Source organism: Aptenodytes forsteri, unplaced genomic scaffold, assembly GCF_000699145.1.
Source record: "Aptenodytes forsteri isolate BGI_AS27 unplaced genomic scaffold, ASM69914v1 Scaffold212, whole genome shotgun sequence".
Taxonomy (NCBI): Eukaryota; Metazoa; Chordata; class Aves; order Sphenisciformes; family Spheniscidae; genus Aptenodytes; species Aptenodytes forsteri.
The window spans coordinates 1,034,804-1,058,029 of NW_008795487.1; the positions used below are offsets into that span (position 1 = coordinate 1,034,804).

Sequence of the window (23,226 nt, forward strand, 5' to 3'; positions counted from 1 at the left end):
GAATTAGTTTAAGAAACAAAAGAAAAAACAGAAGCCAACAAAGAAACCTCATGCTCCACACTTGCTGCATAAGTTCAGGCATGCAATTAATGTGTCTGTTTCCTGAAAAAGACTGTATAATAAACTAGCACTTAATGCAATCTACCTGGGTAAATACATTTACTTTGTAAGCTATCAGACTGAAGATTATCTGGTTTTAATAGTCATTTTAAAATCAGCTCCATTCATAGTGTCCTTTGTGTTAGGGATATCACGTAAAACAAGCTTTCAAGTAGGGCTGAAGACGTTCCTGCTGATCTGTTTGTTACATCTGTACAACTTGGGATGGCATACAGAGATTCATTAAGTTTTAGAGAGACAGCCCAAAATAGCTGAAAGAATGTTAAGTTCACACTATAAGTAAATGCAGAGAATGTGCCTTATAAGATTCTTTATGAAGTTTTAATTTTGTGGAATTACCTACCACCACATCAGCCATATTTCCTGTTATTTTTGTGAAGAATATTTTTTTCCATCCCATGTCCTTCAATGATGAATTGTCTAGAGAAAAACATATGTGCGGATTTCTTGGGATCAAGAAACTCTTAATGATGTGGCTGAAATTATTTGTGTTTTTAGATAACTATTATTGGTTTGGATCAGGCCTAAATAGCCAATGAACAATCTGCAAATATAGTCCTTTCCTTTCAGGCCTTACTTATGGATGTCAAAGCCCTCTTGCATGATACCTACGGTTACCCTGCCTCCTCCTCTGACTGTCCATTGTGCTGATGGGTAGTAACAGACGCTTGGTTTCTCCATAGGCTTACCATCAATGCTGAGTGCCAGCTGCAGCTGCACAATTTCCCAATGGACGAACACTCATGTCCACTGATATTCTCTAGCTGTAAGTATTGCTTTGATGCCTTATTGCTGTACATGACTAGTATGCAGAGGTACGAGTTCAGTTCTGATTTCTGTCAGCTTGTTCAACCATTCCACAACAGGTATAGGAAGTTCAGGTTTGCTTAAATATTCAGGGGATTTTTGTTTTCCTCTCTAGCACTCCTGGTCGATGGACTTATGCCATGAAGTTTTCTGTAGATTTACTCTGATATTTTTGCCAGAACCAGCCTTTTTAGTTGATACTATAGTCACACTTTCAGCAGGAGCAGATATTCATGCCAGTCTGTGCTATGTTAATCTATGCAATCATGTGACATGCAAATGAGAATAGAAATTGCAGTTTTCTTGTAGAGGTGCACAGCTTGGGGACAAGCCCAGCCATCTCTGAACATCTGAGTTTATAGCAAGTAGCATGGTAATGCCTCTCTGTTCCATAATAAAAGTAAATGGTGTAACTACTGTAAATCTCATTTTCCTTTTATAGCTCAGCTTGTCCAGTAGTCCCAATGTCATATTGTATGTAGTGTTGTTGATATATTTAAAACCTACCTAATAGGCAAAACAAATACATTGGTGAAATGGATGGAAAACAAAAGTCAGGTGAGTTAACCTTGAGGTCCAATATTACTGTGAGGAAATGTTATCTTCATGCTGATTCATTTGAAAAAGCTTGAGAGCTGTCTGCTCATGGGTACACCTGCACAGTTTTGTAATCCAAAGTCACACAATGCAAACGTTTTGCAAACATTTTTTAAAGGGCTCCACTAAAGATTTTTCTTTTGTTAAACTCCAAGACTCAGGATCTGTGCTCTCCAAAAGTCAATGGGATATGTATTGTTTTGTCTTTCTATGTAGAAAATAGCATTTTCTCCATCACCTCTTAAAAAACGATAGAAGAACAATACGATTTAATGTCTTCATAATAGATATGCTGTTGTGATAGTAGGGTATTCATTTCCATTTATGAATACTATACAAACAGTGATCCTCAGTCAGAAACTGGATTTTAATTTCAGCTGATCCAGGGTGTATTCTTCTTTTTCCCCAGGAAAGTGTTTTAAAAAAATCTGCCAGTGTAAACATCTCCCTTTCCCCCAAAACTTTATCGCTGCATTGCTGTTTTTTATGATCTATGTACATAAGTGAGCCTGGGCAAAAATACACAGTGGTGTGTTTAATTCAGATGTGTGGAATATATGCATACTCAACTGAACAGGAGGCATATACCTCCTGAATGAGCTTTACTGCTAATGAACACTTGCCACTGAACTATAAGCACCTCAGCTATCTTTAGTCACTGCATAACGCTACTCTTACCTTGTGGCAATCTGCTGTTGATTTGTTGAGGTACTGGGAAAGGAGTGTGTGATGTTAAAAATTAAATCCCAGTCCAGAGATACCAATTAAACCTACCACAAAAATTTAATAGGTCCTGTGCTAGCAATATCCAAAGAAGGGGAACTGTAATAGACAGGGAAGTCGCTTCAAACCTTACATTCCCTAATAGCTAGACAGTTGCTGAATGCAAGTAATTTATGCTCGGGGTTTCTTTTATTTAAAGAGAGAGGATATCAGTGTGAACTTCAGAAGGCTCCACTCCATGGCAAAGTTTCAAATACATCTTGATTTGCAGAGGTTCCTCCTAATTTAGATCTATTAGCTTGGAGCCCTTCTGTCCTTGAAAACATACATGCATTACCATCATACATGTACTACCCTCTATGGAGATGGAGGTTACATAGGATCAAGCAGAAGCTGAATGTGTCATAGTTTCTATGTGCGTTCTTTATAGTTTCTTGATTGGAAGTTTCTTTTCTTGGAAAAACCCACGGAGGAATATTAAAATAATGTTTTATAGTTTTGTCAACAGTTTTGGTCATGTTGATAACAAGAGTTTATTTCTTTAGGTTCATACTCAATTATGTTCTTTTCCTTGAACACTTTTAGCACTACTATTATCATAGTACTAGGACATCTCCTATGTGACTTGTTTATTTCATAACTCGGTTGTATTTTCAGTGTTGCTTACATTCATAGCAATCCCAAGATACATGGCACTCAGTGGGACTTATGAAGTGAATGACTGACTGAATGCCTGAATGATTTATTACTGTCTGCTACGACAAGTTTCTGAGGGGACACACTGATTACGGATTCCAAGATGTATGTCTTTGAATAAAATAAAAATGGTTGTAGAATTCACAGCACAGCACCGCTTCCCTCTGCATCCCTTTCGTTTGTTCCCCAGCACACAGACAAATCTTCGCAGTTTCCACGGTAGGCAAGCACAAAAAAGCACGAATTTTGGACAATATTCCCTGCATCTCTACACACACACGAACAAGGTTAATATTTGAAATTTCTTACCTTTTATATAAATGTCCCTTGATATTTCAGAAATGTGAAACTAATCTCAAATCGTTTCTAGAGTATTTTCCTCTCATGCCACCTAATTCACACCCTAACGCTGTTCTCGCTCTGGGGACAGTTGCTATTCCTTAGGTGGGAATACTGAGCTCTACTTGGTCCAGTTGCCAGGATGAATAAGGAGAAAACAGCTTATAAACAAAAGACATATCTCAGTGTGCAAACAGTGGTTACTAAATCTACCTACCCCTTCCTGTTGAAAATTTTGTTCAAGAACAGTTCCTGGAGCTCTCTAGTCTCTTTGCTTACAGGAATTAGAAAGTATTGAAATAATTTGAAACCTCTTTACTCTCTGTGCATGTTTTGTATGTGCTTCAGGTGACATGATGAGGTGAATCATCTGGCATATTAGGGCACGTGGTAGGTGTGTGCCTGTTGTTGCAGTCCTTACGTAGATGTGCGCTTAGCACACTGCTTATGTGAAAAGTTGAGCCCAATGGCATAATGCAGAGCTGCTATGTGATGCGACAGCTCTTTCCCACTCCGTGTACCAGATTGTTTTGATCAACCACATTTGGCAAGCAGGATTCCTTAATACAGAGATGCTACAACACTGGCATCAATGCCAAGGCATGGTACTAATGTATGTTTCCCTGTGAATGTGAAGAAAGAATCAATGTTGTGACTTGATCCCAGTGTAGCAATCTTTGCTAGATTTTGCTCTGTATGATCGCATTTTCTTCAAATGGTTTTAAAGTACTATATACTACTACATAAAAATATTCTGTCAGTGTCGTTCTTCATTTGGGTTAATTTATCCTCCTGAGCCACGGGAGGCTGCTGTGCTACTTTTGGTACTCAAGTAGCATGTTAAACTGACATGGCTGATTCTATTCAGCACTGATTTGAGCATTGTGGAAATAACTTAATTTCAGGATTCTGCCATAAAATTTGGTTTATTGAGGTAGTTAGGATTCACATAAACATCAGTAAGGAAGAAGAGGTATTCTGTCTGAAGGACGATGTCAGCACTAAGAATAAACAAATAAGACACGGGCAGCAAAATGCAGGCTGGAAGTGAGAAGTTAAGTGCAATTAACTGTGGAACTCCGACCATAGGATACTGTGGGTTTTAAAGTTTTATAAGGATTCAGAAGTGTTTGGAGAAATCATTGGAAGAAAAATGCATCGGTAGCTATGAAGCATAACGAGATCACTCTGTACTAATGGCCGCTATTTTTTTTATTCTGAGGGAGTGAGAGTATTTCACATTAAAGAGTAGGCAAAAGTGGCTGTGTGGCTAAGCTACTTGAAGGAACTCTTTTCCATTAGACTTGCCATGTGGCTGGTTTCCAGCTTGCCTACGTGGTTTTGGTTTTGATTTGTCAGCCACTGGTGAGACTGTTGAATGTTTTCGATTTTCTTAATTTGGAAAGACTAGGCACACTGCAGAATAATGTGAACGTGTTTGCACCCACGCCTGCACAACAGTTAATTGTTCATGGTGTTCATTTTTCAGCCCAGAAACAAACCTTCACCTCCTCTCCCCAACCATGTGCTCAAGATTAATTTAAATTCATGACACTCCTTCAGGTGATCGCATATGACAGCCATACCAAAATGAAGCTGACAAACCCATTACACCTTGTTTAGAGCATCTGGTCAACTAACTTATTAATTATGTACAAGGAGCTTTATGGTGGGAATCTATGCTAGCTGCATACCTGAAGTCTGAACCAATCTGTAAGGCCATGCTTCAGGCTCTACCAGATGCAGTAATAATGAGCTGCAGTGCAAGATGCCAGAATAAAAATAATGACTGAATTGATTAATGGGTTTTCATTGCTTCATTTTTCTTGCTGCTGTTCTGATCAAACTGCAGGCACTGTTGTTCATTTTAAAAAGCACCTTTGATTTAGGCAATAGAAATTTTGATATTTTTTGTAGCCAGTTACTTATCTTTTCCTTAGTGAGAAGGTTTACAGTGCCCAAGTTGCCCATTATTGGAGGATTGCTGCAAGGCAGGAAAAGGTGGGCATGCTCGGAATGCCATTCCTACTGCAAACACTAAAATGTACACACAAAGGTCCATGAGCAATTCAAGTGTTTTCAGTTCAGTTGAAAATAGGGGAAAGCAAAATTTCCAGCCATTGATTGTCCAGTTTGCTCAGCCAGGTCTTAAAACATGTATTTTTAGCCTTCTAAAAGTTTTTTTTTTTTTTTACATGATGTACAAAAGCATGCAAGGTGTTGCAGAAAAAAAGGAAGGAAATGTGAAATGCATTTAAAAAAAAATAATCCAAATCTAACATAGGGCTTGAAAGAAACAGATCCCGTCTTTCTAAATATAAACTCAGTTCAATCAAATGTTACCCCTTTGAACATGAAACCTCTTATGGATACGCAATCAGTACTTTGAGCCTCATATCATTACTTTTCTAACAGAACTAGCTGTCATCGCCAATTTTAATATGTTTCTCCTAGCCTAGAAAAGTAAATGCTGGTTTTGTGGAATGAGCTGTGCTTTGTTTCATCTCATGTATCATCAGCAGAATCATTAATAAAGTCTGAGGGCAGAATTTTACTCCTGATGAAGAACAGGCCAGAAGGAACAGAGCTTAATGTTCATATCTCAAGAGGAGTTTCATTAAAGATGCTGGGAAGGCATTGCAATGTGCAGAAAAAGCTTTAATCCACATCTGAACTTCCCATCTGTGCTCTCTGTAATGAGCTGAACCAGATCATGGGGCATCAATGGAATTCTTGATTCAGGTTTTGTGATGAGCATATTTTGGGTATTGTAGCTTTTTCCTCTTCTAGGAAGGTAGAAATTAAGGTACTGGGATGCATCCATCCTTCTCTTCAGAAGGCTGTCTTTTTCAGAGAATAGTCAATATAAAGAGGTCTTATAGAGAGGAAAAGAAAAAATATTTATGGAAAATTTGGCCTTTGAAATTTTCCTCCCAAACCCTGTATTTAGCATATGACTTGTGTCATATATGACAATTCATGAATACAATATGTAAAGCATATCTGTGATAAATCCCGCCTCCTGTTCATCTGCTAATCCCTCTCATACACAGACATTTCTGTATCGTCTTATTTCTGTTGCCCTCTTTTAGACTTTACTGTTTTCATTACACATTTTTTCAAATACCTTGGCTGGTGTGCAAGGCAGTATTCAAAGACAAGTTGACCATTCCAAAGATTTATGAGGAGCGCATGATTCTGTAGGGATCTTCTTTGCTTTTGTTAACCTGTAAGCATTAATGTTTCTAGGCATTTTTTTCCTGCGGTACCCACAATGACACCTGGATATAGTGAATTTGAAATATGTTATAATCTTATGTGAATAATTTTGTTTCTTCATTCCAATAGCCATTCTGAGTGTAATCTGCTACTGTATTGCTCAGCTGTTAACTCTCCTTAGGTTTCCCTAAAATTTCCTACAGGTGTTTCTTTTTTATCGAACATAAATAATGTATTGTTTTGTAGAGAGTCGAATATTTATCTAATACCTTGACTACTCACTACTGGCTAATTCAGTACTACTTTTCTGTGTGTGACTCAATACATTTCTCAATACATAAGAGACACTGCCTTAAGTGTCTTTTAGATTTTTATGACTATTTTATAGCCAAGCCAAGACTCATAAGAATTTTACAAGTTAGTTTGCCTTGGAAGTTCTGCTAATTTTTATCTAATTGCTCCAATAGGATGTACTATATATCTATGAAATTGGTCAAATTCATCCATGGTATAAGTACATTCACTGTAAGGTTACCCTTTCTAAACCTAATTTATGGTAGATTCATGCCAAAGTAGTGCATATGGTAAGTATCAGTGTGGCACTACTCTTTCTGTTAGTCTTCTGTCTCATTGCGTAGGGTATATCAGAGACACCTTTCTAAACATTTGCAGCTGTATGGTTCAATACTGATTCCAAATTTATACAATATGTTGTGATACAAGACTAATAGACCTAAAACAATCTGATATTAGATCTGATAGCCACCAATACATAAATGACCTCTGTTTCGTAGAAAAAGCAGTGAAACTTCCCTGAGGTTGAGGGTTGTCCGTTGCCTCCCTGATGATCAAGGAGAGTTGATGGCAGTGGTTAATTCATGTATTATCCCTTGTTCTTCTATTCCTCACAAAGAGCTAAGGTTTTGGCCTAGTAGCAGACCAAATGTCTCGTTCCTTTTAAAGAGGCTCTTCAGATTTTTCTCCACAAGATTGAAGGCTCCTCTGGAGAGGCAGCAGCTGCCGTTACTTCCAGCAAAAATGATACTCTGGAGGAAAATTACAGCAAGTGCTAATTAGTGAAGCCTAAAATGCTTAACTCATAATATCTTGGGTCCAGCAAACTCTTCCTGTCTGGATTAATGGTAGGCTATTCAAGGAACCTGGCATCCACCCCAGTTTTGCAGTGGTCTTCCAAGGATCGTTGATGTCTCCATTTACCCTGCACAGTTGCCTGAGGAAGATGGGAGGCCCGCATCATGGCGCGAACTCTCTAGACAATCTAGAGAGTTTTGGCTGCAGAGCCAAAAAAATGGTCTTATTCCAGGATCTGAAGGTTAGGATAGGCGGCTGTATTTCAGGGATAGGACCCCCCCCCCTCCTCTGACTTACATTTAAACAAGGAGACTGGAAGTTCCAAAATCCCAAGTGCAGTCTAGCTTCTCAAAGCAACCAGTCTTATTTTTCTGAATTTTCTATTAGTAAGATGTAAAAAAAAAAAAAATCAGTACCAAAAACAATTTTAGAAAAGACAAAACCTGCCTGCAAGCCATTTTTTTTTTGAAAAGACAAACCCTGCCTGCAAGCCATTTTTTTTTGGCAAGAATATATGTAGCTGACTAAGTTATGCTTACGATGTCAGGAGAAAATAAGAGAAAACGCTGAAGCAAGGCAGGTGGCTGGTTGCAAGTCTGACAGCTGAATGTATCGGCAAAAGGCCCTGGAGTCTCTGCCATGTGACAATCATTGTTAGTTCCCATGATTTCATCACAGATCTCATGATATTCAGTGTTTACTTGAAGCCAAAACCCCTTTAAGCATATTATCATGTGCCAATGTGAGCTTGCTTTTTCTTTTTTTAACAAACATTTGACAGTGTAACACAAATGCACTACAGGCAAGAAGAAAATAACTTTCTCCCTCAAATGTAATATAACACCTATGATATACTATGTATTTATATTATTGTTATTTGCTTATTTAGGTATGTGATAACTGACTTGCAAATGAATCTGATCTTTATGGACAGGCTGGTCCATAACTTGTAAACTCCTGGCAGCCCTGTGTTTGTACCTTCCGACATATAGAGCTCATCTTTGTGCTATACAGAGCATCAAAAGACAGTCACACTCTTTTGCGTCATATTTTTTAACACAAGGAGGAATGACTGGTTTTAGCACTCTGTAACAATCGCATCACAGGACAATGTGGGGATGCTCTGGAATAGAAATCTTTGCACTCCCTCGGCTAGGGAGTCATAGCAATCCATTCTATAAAAAAAGAATTGTCTGTAAGTAAGATAAAAGTGCCCCTTTGTGGGTCTTTTATTTCAACATAAGAAAGCAGACGGAATGGCTTGCATGATGTTGCTCTTACAGGCAACACTCAGAGGTGGATCAAGAGTCAGCAATGCCCAAACTCTTAACAGTGCTGTGCATAGCTCGCTCCTCTTTGGGTTATGGGTAGATTTTGATCTTTGGTGGTTATCTTGTTCCTTCAATAAACTTCCTAAGGCACCTTGCAAGATGCATGCTTCATTGTGTGTGCAGAGGTGTTACAACATATGCTTATTTGGGGTTCCTTTCTTCTGGAGCGTTAGATTTTTACAAATGCTGATATAACTACATATGTTTATTCTACTTGTAGACTCTCTTGATGTAACTGAAATGTACATCACAAAATATAACATAAAACATGAAAGTACATGCCTGTCACCGCCAGGCAACTTAAAAGCTGTAAGAGTTCCCTTCTCCTACCCTTATTTGCACATTTCCAAAGGCAGGAGACAAGCTTGCTTGAACCCAGAAGGTTCAAGTTATTTTAGGTCCCTAGTAGAATATGTGACATATTTTTGAAGAAACAACATATAATTTTCTAATTACTTTAGTTGTTGTAATGAGTAGATTATTAAAAAAAAAAAATCGATTGTGGTGGTGTCTTCCATGGCCACCTCAGTTGCCATACTGAAAGTTACACTAATGCATCTCCCAACTGTGAGAACTGTGTGCTTTAACTCACTGGTGTCTTAAGAGAAATGAAGAATTGCTGCAGAATTGCTTCCAAGTGTAGAGAAGCCATTTGGCACTTTGAGAACCAAGAAGAACTGAACAGGCGTCAGAACCAGAATAAATACCGAGTAAAATTGCTGAGGAGGAGAGAAAAGGAGAACGAGGAAAGACCAGAGTCGCCAAGGTCAGCCAGGTAACCTGCAGTATGCCACTGAAGTTTAACAAAAGCAGTGACTATTGACTCTCAGATTAAACGCATCTTGGCTAGAGCCCAGTTGATGCTTGTTACGGTCTAGGCTTGACTGACCAATGATAATGAGGTTAGTAGAAGCTATCAAAGTTTTACTTGTAACAGACTCAAAAAACAGGATGAAAACATCAAGTCCTCAACCCATTAGCCTTGTCTTGTTAATTTTGTGTACCTTTAACACAGCCCGTAAAAACAAGGCAGCCTGGAAACTTGAAATGTTACCATGAGAAAAGGCCCCTCCCTTTTCTCGCTTCTGCAAAATTAACAGAAAAACAAAAACATACCGCTAGTGCCCACAGAGCTAAGAAAGGGAAGAAAGTAAGGCAGTCGTGCAGCTTTGAACGCTGTTTTGCTAACAGTGCTAGAGGACAATCAGGGAAACGTCCTGTGTATCTGCTCCCGTTAGAGGGATGTTGCTGAGGTCTGCCTGGCTGGATCCCTTGCTATGAAGGGCAGGTCTGCCTCCTTAAAAGGTGATTAACTTTGTTTAACGGGCATGCTATATGACAGATGATAATAAAACTTTAATCCTTTTTCATAGTTGGGTGGCATATATGTCTGTCAAAACAAAATATGCTGGGATTATGTCTCTTACTATCAGATAACCCCTCAGACAGACAAACGAGTGATAAGATTGAGAGGGGAGAAAGCAGAAACACAAATTGAGACATTAAATTTAATTTTAACTTAATTTTTTAAATAAGTATTTTTATATTCTCCCATATGATGTAGATTTTCAATTGATTTTTCTTTAAGAAACACTGCAGTTTTGTATAGCTAAATATGGAGATTGTTTCTGTGGAATGGAAATTAAGTTATGATTTAATGTTTGGGTTAGCCATACATATTATAAAGGAATTTATTTTTTCCTTAATTTTTTTCATAATGTGACTTTTGGCAGTTTTACCACTAATCTGTTAAATCTCTGGAATAGCTGACTTTTCCACAAAACCTTTCCATCAGTCGTAAGAAAGAAAACATAAGGAGGCATGTAGATTCAACAAAAGGTACATGCTGTTCTGGGGCAATTGGCCAAATCAGAGAGCTTGTGAGGAAGACACTGAGGGTCCTTTCTAGCTCCTTCTACCCGAGTTTCTTTCCCAGGGAAACCAAGGCCGTATGGGGAGGGCTGGTGTGTGACTTTATTATGTCCTGATGGGAGGTAGGAGCATCTAGGAGCTCAGAAGTTCTTCCGGCTCCACCAGTTGCCATGTAACCTTAATCAGACTTCTTGTTTCATCTTGTCTGTTGCTGCCACTTGCATTGATGTCTTTTGGTGAGCACTGGTGAGCAAGGTTAGCTGCACCTATCTCCTCTGCTTGGTCAGCCCCGAGTGCATCAGTTCAGGGAACATCCCAGTTAATGTCCTTTTTCCCAGTCTGGCAGCCTTATTTGTCATCTGTGTTTCTTCCCTTTGGAAAACCAACACCAGTGAAAAACCAAGAACCTCATTAAAACAAATATGATTATCAGGAAGTGGAATGCATTGCAGTTCACAGTATTTAGATCCTTCAGCAATATCTTTCTATTTTCATCCTTAGCAACACAGGTTACTAGAAAACCACATCAGAGCTGTTCCATGCTTGACATGGGCCTCTTATGCAACAAAAAGATGAACAAAGTTCATAGTCTGGGTCCCTAAGCTCAAGGTATTCCATACCATGCCCCAGGATATATTAAAGCCATCTAAATTCCTAACTGAAACTGTTGCTTGACTAGAACAGAAGAAACTAATATGTGTGAAAGGCTGATACGAAGTTAGTCCTTGATTTGTAGATGAACATAGAAAAGAAGATCCATCCTGATCTCACCATCTTCTGCTCCAGTTTTTTCCTCAGTAAAAACACAAGCAACATGAGTATAACAATAACAAACCTACCAAAAGAATCTCTCTTCTCTCTCTCTCATAGGCATGCATCCTTCTGCACACACCCACTCACATACAGACACACCTAGAAGAATGAGAAAGGATGAGAAAACAGATATGTGATAGTTTTCAATCTTTACATTACTGGCAGGTGCTCAGCTACTAAGGCAACAAGCAATATGCAAGAAGCTGCACAGAATTAAAGAGGGTGAAGCAAAAAGAAGAACAAGTCATACTGTAAATCTTCTGAAACAGACAAACTGACTGTCCTTTAACTTTTCTTGATGGAACATATGTCAAATATTTAGTTATGGCCTTGAGGCACTCTGATGCTGCTATGCTTACAAGTCTTCCCTTTATCTACATCAACTGATTTGACATCTGAATGCACATTTCCTATAATGGTGCTTTAAAGAAAAATCTGTTAATATTATCTTCATGGGTTGCAATGGTATACTCTGCATATCTCATGCCATCTGAATTGATGAAGGCTGAACATCAGAGCTGTCGAAGAATTTTCAAGGAAATTCTTTTTTTTCCTTTGGAAAGATGTTATTCCTGTGAAATATAAACTCGTCTTTTTGAGGAATATACATTTTAACTTTGTGAAAGATTTTAGGAACTTTTGGTCCTCAACAGAAGGAAGTATCCACCCTATAACATCCTGAGGCACCCGAATCCTGAATATGTGATGCTTAGTTTCAAATCTGATCTTAAAAGGACAATGGAGAGGTTCTCAATATACTTTTTCATTTTGCCTGTAAGTGGCCTGGTCACACACTGGCTATTTTACAGTTTTGGAATCATGTCTGACTCTCTGATTTTTTCACTGCAGAAGGTAAAGTCGATATGCTTATTGTATTTCAAGATATAGCACCTAAGGGAAAAACAGTAGCTATTTTGCACTTACAGTATTTCCTATGCATTTATCTGAAAGGGAGCAAAAATACCACCTCATTTAGGAAAAAAAAAATGGTAACCATTTAGAGCAAACAGTCAATGTTGTCCACATTTTAATTCTGGAAGGTGAATTGCTCAAGTTAAAAAGAAGAAAAAGTAGCAAGAATTGCATGTTTGTACCTTACAGGTATTTTCTTCCTGTATTGGATGACTTCAAATGGAGCTACTAGACCAAGTGAGTGTGGAGAAGTTTGTCTGCAAGTGATGACTTTCAACACAAGGGAACTTTGAGATCTGAACGGTGTACTTTTTCACAGCAGTTGTCTGAAAATCAACATTTCAATAAGACAACATTGCTTGCCTCTGGCAGCCAGAGAAGGCAACCACAAACTCTTGGATAAATGTCTCTTATGATTAGAATGAAACTGAGATATCCAACTATTTCATAACATGGTATTTCCTTTCTTTCTTTTTGTCCCCAACACCTTTCCCCAAAGTCCATATTGAAATCTTTAAAGCTTTTCTTGTCTAACCAATGCAAGACAGGAAGATAAAAGCCTGTTCCTAGCAACTTGCAAACCTCGAAGTTTTTTTGAGGATTTGTTCTGCAGGTTTCTATTGATTTATGTGCAAAATATAGCAGTATTTCTTATGTCAAGGCTTAGCAGAATTGGCAGCCAAAAATCCTGATCTGTGGTACTATCAGATTTCAAAAGTTAAGCAAACTGAGACTAATCACTACTTGTATGGGAGTTTCAGCAGGAAAACTGAGGTGTTTCTGTGATTCCAGAATGACAATCTCACTTTTAGTTATAATCATGTTCATTGTGATTCGTTACAGCCACCAAAGGGTGTCTCCCCACTAGTATCTCACATGACTGTGTGTACCAAAGCAAAACACATTAATGGCCAGTGCATGGTAGTAATCTTTAATATTTAGATACTATACTGAAGTGCATGGTGAAGTAATGTGACAGTGGTCATTACCTGTAGCAGGGGAGGTTCTGACTTGATAGAAGGAAAAATCATGAAGGACGGTCAAGCATTGGAGCAGGTTGTCCATGGACATTGTAAAGTCTCTGTCCTTGGAGGTTTTCAACACACAACTGGATAAAGCCCTGAGGCACCTGGTCTGAATTCAGTATCAACCCTACTTGGAGCGGGAGGTTGAACCAGAGACATCCTGAAGTCCCTTCCAACCTGACTGACTCTATAATAACGTCTTTTTCACATTCAAAACAAGATTTATGTTAAAATATTCAATCTTTCTTATAGAGCAATTTGTTCATATTCGGAGATAAAAATCTGTGTTTGTGAAAACCATCTTTCCCTGACAACGTTTTAAGAGAATCAGTTTTCAGTGTCAGCTTTCTTAAGGAACCCCCAAAAAGGGGGGGAAGAACTGAAAATTGTTGCAGCTTCCTCTTCACAGTTTATTTTTCTGAATGACTGAGTGTATGTCCTATTAGAAATGGTGATGTTTTTTCTGTATATTTTCATTGTACAATGGTTGTTACCACTAGCAATCACTGGTATATTGTTTGCAAACAAGGTCAACTTTTGTTGATCAAGACCTTGGGATTCTTCCAAAGACTAATATAATCAGGGAATATGTTCAAAAGTCAAGCAGGATATAGAATTTATCCTTTTATTTCCCTAGAGCTCTTCCCAGTCTGTGCAGATTCCAGGAACTGATTTTCAGGTTCCTGCCATACTACTGTGAGAGCTCATTTTTCCACCCATTGGCTATCAGCATTCACATCACAACAGTGTGAGAGGACTCTGACACTGACTCCAGCAGCTCCTTACCCTCTGCTCGAATTAGACACTAATTCTGGTTCTTGTCACAGGTCAGACGCATGAGATCTGTTTCCCCTCCTCTCTGCCACCTAGTCCGTCCCCACTGAATCACCTCCTACCTTTCACAACTTTCTTCAGAAACCTCCTAGGTGTCTCTATCTCCTATACCCCTTTCCTTTTCTCCTCCCCTCTCCCCCTTTTTTCCCTTTTTCCTTCTTTCCTTTCCCCTCTGTTTCCTTTCTTCTCATTTTCTCTTTTTCCTCTCCCTCCCCATTTTTTCCCCCTTATCCTATTGTCTTCCATCCATGACTATTTCCTTCCTCCGCCTACCCGACCTTTCTTTGCATTCCCACGTGGGCTGGCTGTGGCCAGAATTCCCTTCCTCAGGTCTGGCAAGGGAAAATGTTCCTTCCAGCTTCTTCATTCTTTGGCAAGAAACAGAAAGGATTTGAGAGGCTGAGCTCCACCTGTGAAACCACAAGGGTAACACCTAGAGAGTATCTCTTGCTTGGAAGGTCAGGGTGGCCTCTGCATAGGAGCGACAAGTCTCAAGTGACATTCAGCTGGACATTTACATACAATAAGGGAGGGAGAATTAAAGAGCTAAGAGAAGGAGCCCAGGAGCAAGAAGAAGAAGATTTAAGGACTAGAGAATCTTCTTGTGATGCAGATGTCGACAGAGGAGGAAAATGGATAGTCATGCCCGCGTTTGAAAAGGCAGATCCAAAAAATTGATGATATAAGGTAAAACCCACAGAGGCTAGAAAACTGAAGAACTATGACTGAATTTCAGGGTAAGATATTCACAGTGACAAGAAGCTTGGAATTAGGAAGTAGAGAGACCATAGAGAGCTAGTATAGAAAGTAGACCAAGACTAAAAAAAAAATAGAGAAAGAAAACATGTAATTATTTTACTGTTCAGGACTCAGCAAAAAAAGACATAACAGAGTGCCATATACATACCTATCACACAATTCATAGTTTCTGTGAATTTGTTTTTCTAAATTGTTTCATAAACATCAGTTCAAATAATTAACTGATCTGAAATTTTTGTCCCTTACTCAAACAACTGACCAGCTTTTACAGTTCACTAAAAAACCTCAGTACTTATCTTCCCAGTAATTTTCTTATCCTATCCTTTTGAATTTTTTTCACTTTAATCAGAACTTGGAGCAGAAATGCTGAAATACTATAAAAAATATTCTCATAGTATTCCTCTGATAAAGAAAGGCGGGGAATAGCAGAAATTTCTCACTGGAGGTTTTACCTCTGTAGAATTTCTGGACAACTGTAATAACTGAATGTGAGACTGAAATATTGTTCAGACAGATGTACACACTTCTCAAAGATGGTCAGAACAAAACCTTTTGAAGTTCTGGAAAGAACTCATCATACAAATACTATCGTGAATGACTGACTGCAATTCCAAATCTGCTTAAAACACTTTTGAAACCATAGGAAAAGCTAATACCTATAATAGAAAGTTCATAACGACCGCTAAAGTTAGAGAAACAAGATTTTAGAAATCTTTCAAGGAGATTTTTGAATGTTCTTTGAAATAGTATTTAGTTTCTTCTCACCTCTCAACTCAGGTGTATAAATCGCTACTTTTCCAACTATATAAGGCCTTGAGAAACTGAAGAGGCCTTTGTTAACTGACCTAAAGTACTTATGTACTCCATTAAAGTGTCAGTATTTTCAAGGTCTTTTTATTAAGTCATTCTGTCTATAGAATATGACTTTCCATTCCAGCCTTGGAGGATTTTAAAATGCTCAATATCAAACTTACAGAAATTTTATACCTAGCAACACTATTAAAATTGCAAGATTTAACTTATACTATACCAGTTTTAGTGTGTGCATAGGATATACTGCAATCACATCTATAGAATAGTAACATATGAAATGAATATTGCTGATCTATCTCAATCAAGAGAGAAACAACAGAAGTTGTTTTTCACAATTCCTTATCTTTAATTTTTAATGATAAGTCAATTTAAAGAGAGTTTTGTTTAGTTTTGGTTGGGGCTTTTTTTAATGTAAAGCCAGAAATTGAACAGTTGGAGTGACTTTCCTCATATAACTGATAAACTTTTCAGGCGATGACTGACGTATAGTAGATTTTGACCTAGACCAGAGTTTGATATCACTTTTGGGGTCTTTTTTTCTACTTTCTTAAATGTTGCCCGTTCTTTTGTCCTTATACCATTGTGAATGGCATGTGATCTTACAAATTAAAAGTACAACAAACCTACTAAAAAAGACTGAGCAGAGATCTAACAAAATGCATATGAACAAATTGAGGTTTTGTAGATGATATTACCTGCATATTTATTTTTAGTAAAGATAACTTGGATTTCCTACATTTTATTTTTAAATGTTGTTCTCATGAAAACAATACTTGAGCATTAACATCAGATGCATTTAGCCTTACCTCAGAATTAATATGCTCGGGGATTGTACAAAAGTAAATAAAACTCTAATGTCTTTGCTGTGTTTATAAGATGTCAATGTGTTAGTTTGGACATCTGTGTTACACTTTGATAGTGTAAGACATCTACAAGTGTCTGTAACGCTAATAGTTCGATGCCAGAAAGACTTCAGGTTATTAGGTTGGAGGAGGTGTCATGGTATGTTGCAAACCAACCCAAAACTCACATGCTGTGATGGCGTAGAGGTGAATCTTAAGAAGTTTAGTGCAGTGGATATCTTCTTGGCTGTCTGGCATAGGAAATCTGCTAAAAATCTTTGAATGCCAAACTAGCTGGTCCATGAATCCATGCAGGGTTGTCACCAACACCTCAGTGCCTTTCCTCTTGATGCTGTAGGCATTGACTAATTAGTTTACTGGGAACTGCCAACACCAAATGTAAGAAAGTTGTGCCAGGTACGTAAGCTATCAGGTGAGAGAGGACATTCCAGAGGATGTCTGTAATCACTGTGTAATATTTTCAGTTGTCTTCCTGCAACCGTGAGACTTAGAAACTTAATTTTAAAATGGCAACCTGGGAATGTGCATGTTGTTCTTGTTTCCAGGAGCTGGGTTTTTAAGTGAAATAGCAGCTTTACCAAGAGGGTTTTTATATAGCACGCAGTTGGAGTTGCCAGATAGTAAAGGAAAAGCATGGGACTTCTTCAATCACTGGCTTTGGTGTTTTTATTTCCTTAATGTATTGAGTTTTCTAGGTATTAGGAAAGGGAATCTGGTTTTTAATTGGAAGAAAAACATCTCGCCCAATTACCATCTCTCTATGTTGTCCCAGCCTAGGAGTCCTCTCAATTTCAACTCTGTGCATGTGATGTAGAATATGAAGTGATTCCTAAGTATAACACTGTATAACGTCATATGAACTACTGGCCTACAGATTAAGGAATGACATTTTTAACTCACCATTAAATATTTAAAGGCTGATGGTGGCCTGAAATAAATCTGGGGGTCTGGCTGCAGGTCAAACCATTTGTGAACTGTTAAGGTGGAATAACTTATAAATAGGTACCACAATCAGTACCCTGGGAGAACAAAACACGTGTTCATCCAAAACATTGAGGCTGTATCTCTACCAGTTAACTAAACAAAACCAGAGTATATTCTTAGGTGCTGGAACCAGGTGGCATGACTGGATGGTTGGAACAGCCTCTTGGCAGGGTCCTGTTCTTTGCTTATTGACTTTGTCCCATTTTCCAGGCATGGATTTGGGAAGGTGAGGAGGAGAGGTTGCACTTTATGTAAAGGAATAGCTTAAATGCGTGGAACTTTGCTAGGGAATGAGTGACAAGCACCTTGAGAGCTTACGGCTAAAGATCAGAAGACAGACCAATATGGGTGACATCATGTCAGGTATCTGATGCAGATCTCCTGATCAAGAAGATGAAGACTTCTTTAGGTAGCTGGAAGAAGCTGCCCAATCACAAGCCCAGGCACTCATGGAGGACTTGAAGCACTCTGATACTTGTTGTAAGGGCAGTATGGTTAGACATTAGCAATCCAAGAGATTTCTACAGTGTGTTGATGACAGTTTCTTAACACAGGTGATTGACATGCGGACAAGGACATCAGTTTCTGGTGTATTTATTACACACAAATAAGGAAGTACTGTCTGGGGATGTGGGAGTCAAAGACAGCCTTAGCTGAAGGTACCATGAGGTGACACAGTTAAAATCCTATGAGAAGTGAGCAAGACAAATAGTGGAATCACGACTCTGGAGTTCAGGAGAGCAGACTTCGGCTTGTTCAGAGACCTGCCTGGCCCAGTCCCATGAGAGACTGCCCTGGAGGGCAAAGGGGCTGAGGAGAGCTCATCGACCTTCAAGGACAGCCTCTGCAGGTGTGACTGATCAACAAAACCCTACAGTGGAAGAAGACTTAGAGGAGATGGGCAAAAGTGATGAGCTCAGGGAAGGATGCGAGGAATGAACACCAATTATCATCAAGATATATGAATATATCTCAACACAAAGGGGACTGGAGGGTGATGTTTGTTTTAGATACACAGCTGTGCCAGTGGATCATTGGGCTGTGGTTGTATAAACAGCCTTCCCTGAGATAATTAGTAGAGAGTAATGTTTTCCTGAGCTAGCCAGACCAGCATGGAGGGTAGAGAATTGCATATATGACTCAGCCCAACATAAAGTGTAAAAACTGAACAACTAACAAGACGTACTTTGAAGAGAACAAAGCGCTTGAGCTGGCTTTAACACACATATTCCTTCCCAGCGACTGGGGAAGTCCAACATCATGATGGTGGAGCATTTGGAGACTAGTAATGGGAATCACATTTTAATTGTGATTCAACTGCATATTGCAATTGCTATATTGTGCTTGTGTTGTCATTTCAGTACATTGCTGTAGCACTCTGCTAAATCAAAATCCTGTGTAATGTCAAATACCTACAAATAAGTAAGTCTCATATTAAGCATTAAGCCCTCCTCATGCGGAGTATCTGGAAGAACCTAGTCAGAGACTAACGGGATCTGGCATCAGGGCAAAAGAAGAGTCCGCTCCAGTGTGCAGGAAGTCAAACAAACGTGACAGAAGGCCAGCATGGATGAGTAGGGAACCTCTGACAGGGCTCAAACGCAAAAAGAAAGTACACAGAAGGTGGAAGTAGGAAGAAGCTACCTGTGAGGAGTATAGAGACATTGCTGAAGCATGCAGAAATAGGAAAGCCGAAGAGCAGCTAGAGTTGAAACTAGCAAGTGATGCAATAGCAACAGGAAGAGTTGCTACAAGTACATTGTCAGCAAAAGGAAGGCTAAGGCAAATGTGGGCCTGCTACTCAGTAGGGCAGCGTTCCTAGTGACAAAGGACATTGGACAAGTTGAGGTACTCATTGCCTTTTTTTCTCACTTTTTTACTGGTAAGGACTGTTCCCATGTCCCCAAGCCTAATGGCAGGGTCTGTGAAGTAAACTGTGAAAGGCAGAACTAGGAAGCACGTAACACCACTTGAATATACACAAATCCATGGGACCAGGTGGAGCGCGTCCAATGGCCAATGTCAATGCAAAGACACTTTCTATCATCTTTGAGAGATCATGGTGATTGAGGCAGATTACTGATGGCTGTAAAAATACAACATCACACCTGTCTTCAGGAAGGAGGATCCAGGTAACTACAGGCCATTCAGCATAACCTCAGTCCCTTGGAAGGTTATGAAGCAAATCACCCTTGAAGACATCTCCAAGCAGAGGAGGGACAAAAACTTGATTGGCAGCATCCAGCATGGATTTATCATGGGCACATCATGCCTGACCAAACTGATTGCCTTCTGTGATGAGATGATTGGCTTTGTGGATAAGGGGAGAATAGTGGATGTTGTATGGACCTTTGACATAGTCTCCCATAGTATCCTTGTAGACAAATTAGTGAGATATGGATTGGATAAATGGATTGTAAATTGTGTGGAAAATGATCTGTGCTGTTGACTCAAAGGACTCGTGGTACAACCTATGGCCAGTTCCTAGTGGTGTCTCTCAGGGATCAATACTGTTTAATACCATTATTAATGATCTGGATGATGAGACAGCATGACCTTTCAGCAAACTTCAGGGTGATACCAAATTTAAGGAGGCGGGAGGTAGTACACTGGAGGCCAAGGCTGCCACACAAAAGGACCTCATACAAGCTGGAGAAATGGGATGACAGGAACTTAAATGAAGTTTAATACAGGGAAATGCCAATTTCTGTATCTGGGATGGAATAATTCCATGTAGCGGGGTTGCTGGCTGGGGGTTGACAGGCTAGAAAGCAGCTTTACAAGAAAGGACCTGGGTGTCCTGGGGTAAAAGACGTCATGTGTCAGTGGGAACACAGAGATGAAATAATTTGAAAAAATATCACAGAGTGGGAAAAAAGCCATAAATCTTAGAATCTTTTTAAGAAAGCATTTATTAGCAAACTAAAATCAATCAAAGTTATTTCGAGTGCCAGCATATGAATGAAATATTTGACAAGCAATACCAGTGAAACAGAAAGGGGTGGGCAATGTAATAATTTTTTTTGGAAAGTGGCAAGAGTAAGTGTAATCTTGGTATCTAGATTTAAGTTCATTTGCAAATCAAATACTCCCTATGAAGGCACACAGTATTCAAAAAAAGATTTGAAAACTAGAAATTGCTTTTTTATTTCTTTTTGGCTAGCTTGAATAATGTACATCAAAAGCCTACATCAACTATTATTTTTATGGTCTGTATTGAAATTAGATTCCTTATATCTATTCAACATATCCATTCAGCTATTCAGTCTTTTTCAGCTGTGTTATCCTCCACCTCATTAACCAAACAAGAGAGTAAAGGAGGGGCTCGGGAAAGAAAATCTTCAAAATTTATTCTGTTATTTCTATAGCAAAAAATATTCTTCAGTTTTTCACAATTTTAGTAATGATAGTATTGAAAGAGAAATTGAGAAAAATACCTGATGGTTAGCAAATACAATAGAGAATGTCAAGATTCACAGAAGTCTTTGCTTCAAGTTTAAAGGCGATTGTGCACAATACATTTTTTCCTCTTTACTGAGAAGAACATTCTGTAACGGTGTACAACCCAGATAATTGTCGACAAGGTAAAAATGACAGGATTTTCAGAAAAAAAACCCAAACCACAAGACAAACTTGCAAAAAAATTGATACCCCTGAAAAAGTCTGGTGGAAATTTTTCCCCAGTTCTGCCCCTGGGGATTGTAGTCTCTCCCTCAAGATCCCATTATTGTACTCTCATTAGGACCACAGCAACACCTATTTTTCCTTCTTTCTCATTTTCCATGGGTCCTATGTCATGCATTTACTGCCATCTCTCTGTCTTTGTTTATTTGCCTTCTTTGCATCTGCTTCCTCTTTGTTTTCTCAGTTACCCTGTGGTCACTTTGATATTACCAGGTATTACCTTCAGGCTGCTGCCTGGATGTTTCTGGCTATGCCACCTCTGCTCTGTTTCCCTATGGACTCAATGCTTGTCACAGGTGAAACATTCTGCCTACAATATCAAAATCAGCATAGCAAGCAAATTTGGGAGCATGGGACCATCGGTCTCCATAGTAATTGCCACCTATTACCATGGAGGAAGCACCGGCTGCCTTCCCATTCTGAATATGGCGCTTTTCTGTGATGAGGCAGGCATCAGAGAACTGGTGCTGTCTAGGTGTACATTAAATATAGGCTCACAGTGCTCTACAGCTGCTACTTGTCTTCCCTATAATGAAATTCTTGGATATCTTGCATAGGTTTTGCTCTAGCGTGTAGTTATTTTTCACTCCATTTGTTGTTGTTGTTGTTGTTGTTGTTGTTGTTGTTGTTGTTGTTGTTGTTGTTGTTGTTGTTGTTGTTGTTGTTGTTGTTGTTGTTGTTGTTGTTGTTGTTGTTGTTGTTGTTGTTGTTGTTGTTGTTGTTGTTGTTGTTGTTGATATTTGTTTTTGTCAGTTTTTGTTTTTTTTTCTGGAGCATTTTCCACAGCAGTCTGTGTGCCTAAGTTAATTTTAGAAAGAGAACTCACAGACCACTAATGTAGTGTTCATGGTTCTGTCAGTGCTTCTGATTTTCTGGATGTCAAATAACATTGAAGGTTATTTCATCTTCTCTAAGTCAAAAGTCAACATATCGAGAAGCAGCTGGCCAGGTAGTACTAGTCACTCAAACACCGTATTGCCAGATGTAATCCTTGTACTTCTGGCATATGTCAGTACTCAGTATCACTTTCTGTCTGTCATGTCCTGTATTGAGTGGCAGAAAAAATATTTTTATCTAGTCAATATATCTTCTATATCTCAAATTCAACCAAGAACCATGAGTAAGAACTGATAAGATAAACAATAGTTCTTGGCAGATATGTACTTCCATTTCTATAGTATTCTTCTGAATAGCAAGTAGAGGCAAATCTCTTTTCAAAACAGAGACCAGAGGACAAAAACCAGAGCAAAAACTGTGTGTGCATGTATGTTCAGGAAGAAAAAACTCCCTCCTGTCCCCAAGTCAGAGGAAGTACTGTCTGGCACCTATTAATTCACCTAACTTTTAGGCAACGTTTTTATCATTGTGTTCCATTTTGAGGAGACCCTCAGCCATGGGATCCATGAAGTCAGAGATTCTTCAACCATGTTCCTCCTTCAAATCACTGTTGCCTGGCTCGTACAGTTTCTCTTTCTGCCTTAAAGAAGCCTTAAAGACTTAAGTCAGAAGTTGTGTAGGGGCAAGATATTAACTTACCAAGCGCACACCTGGAATTCCACTTGTGTTGTATTTATCCTAAAAGAATTGCTCGCTTCATTTCCATTTTTCCATGAGTGTCTTCTATGCATTCTATTCTATTCTATTCTATTCTATTCTATTCTATTCTATTCTATTCATTCTATTCTATTCTATTCTATTCAATGTCTGGAGCACAAGTCTTATGAGGAGCGGCTGAGGGAACTG

General features: G+C 38.8%; 1 protein-coding gene across 1 annotated transcript in view; it reads left to right on the forward strand.

The window, feature by feature from the left end:
- Nucleotides 1-23,226, forward strand: part of GABRG3 (gamma-aminobutyric acid type A receptor gamma3 subunit) — a 337,705-nt gene that overhangs the window by 174,023 nt on the left and 140,456 nt on the right. Inside the window, exon 5 of the mRNA XM_009281337.1 lies at nucleotides 804-886. Coding sequence (XP_009279612.1) covers nucleotides 804-886 — 83 coding nt within the window. The remainder of the gene's footprint in view (nucleotides 1-803; nucleotides 887-23,226) is intronic.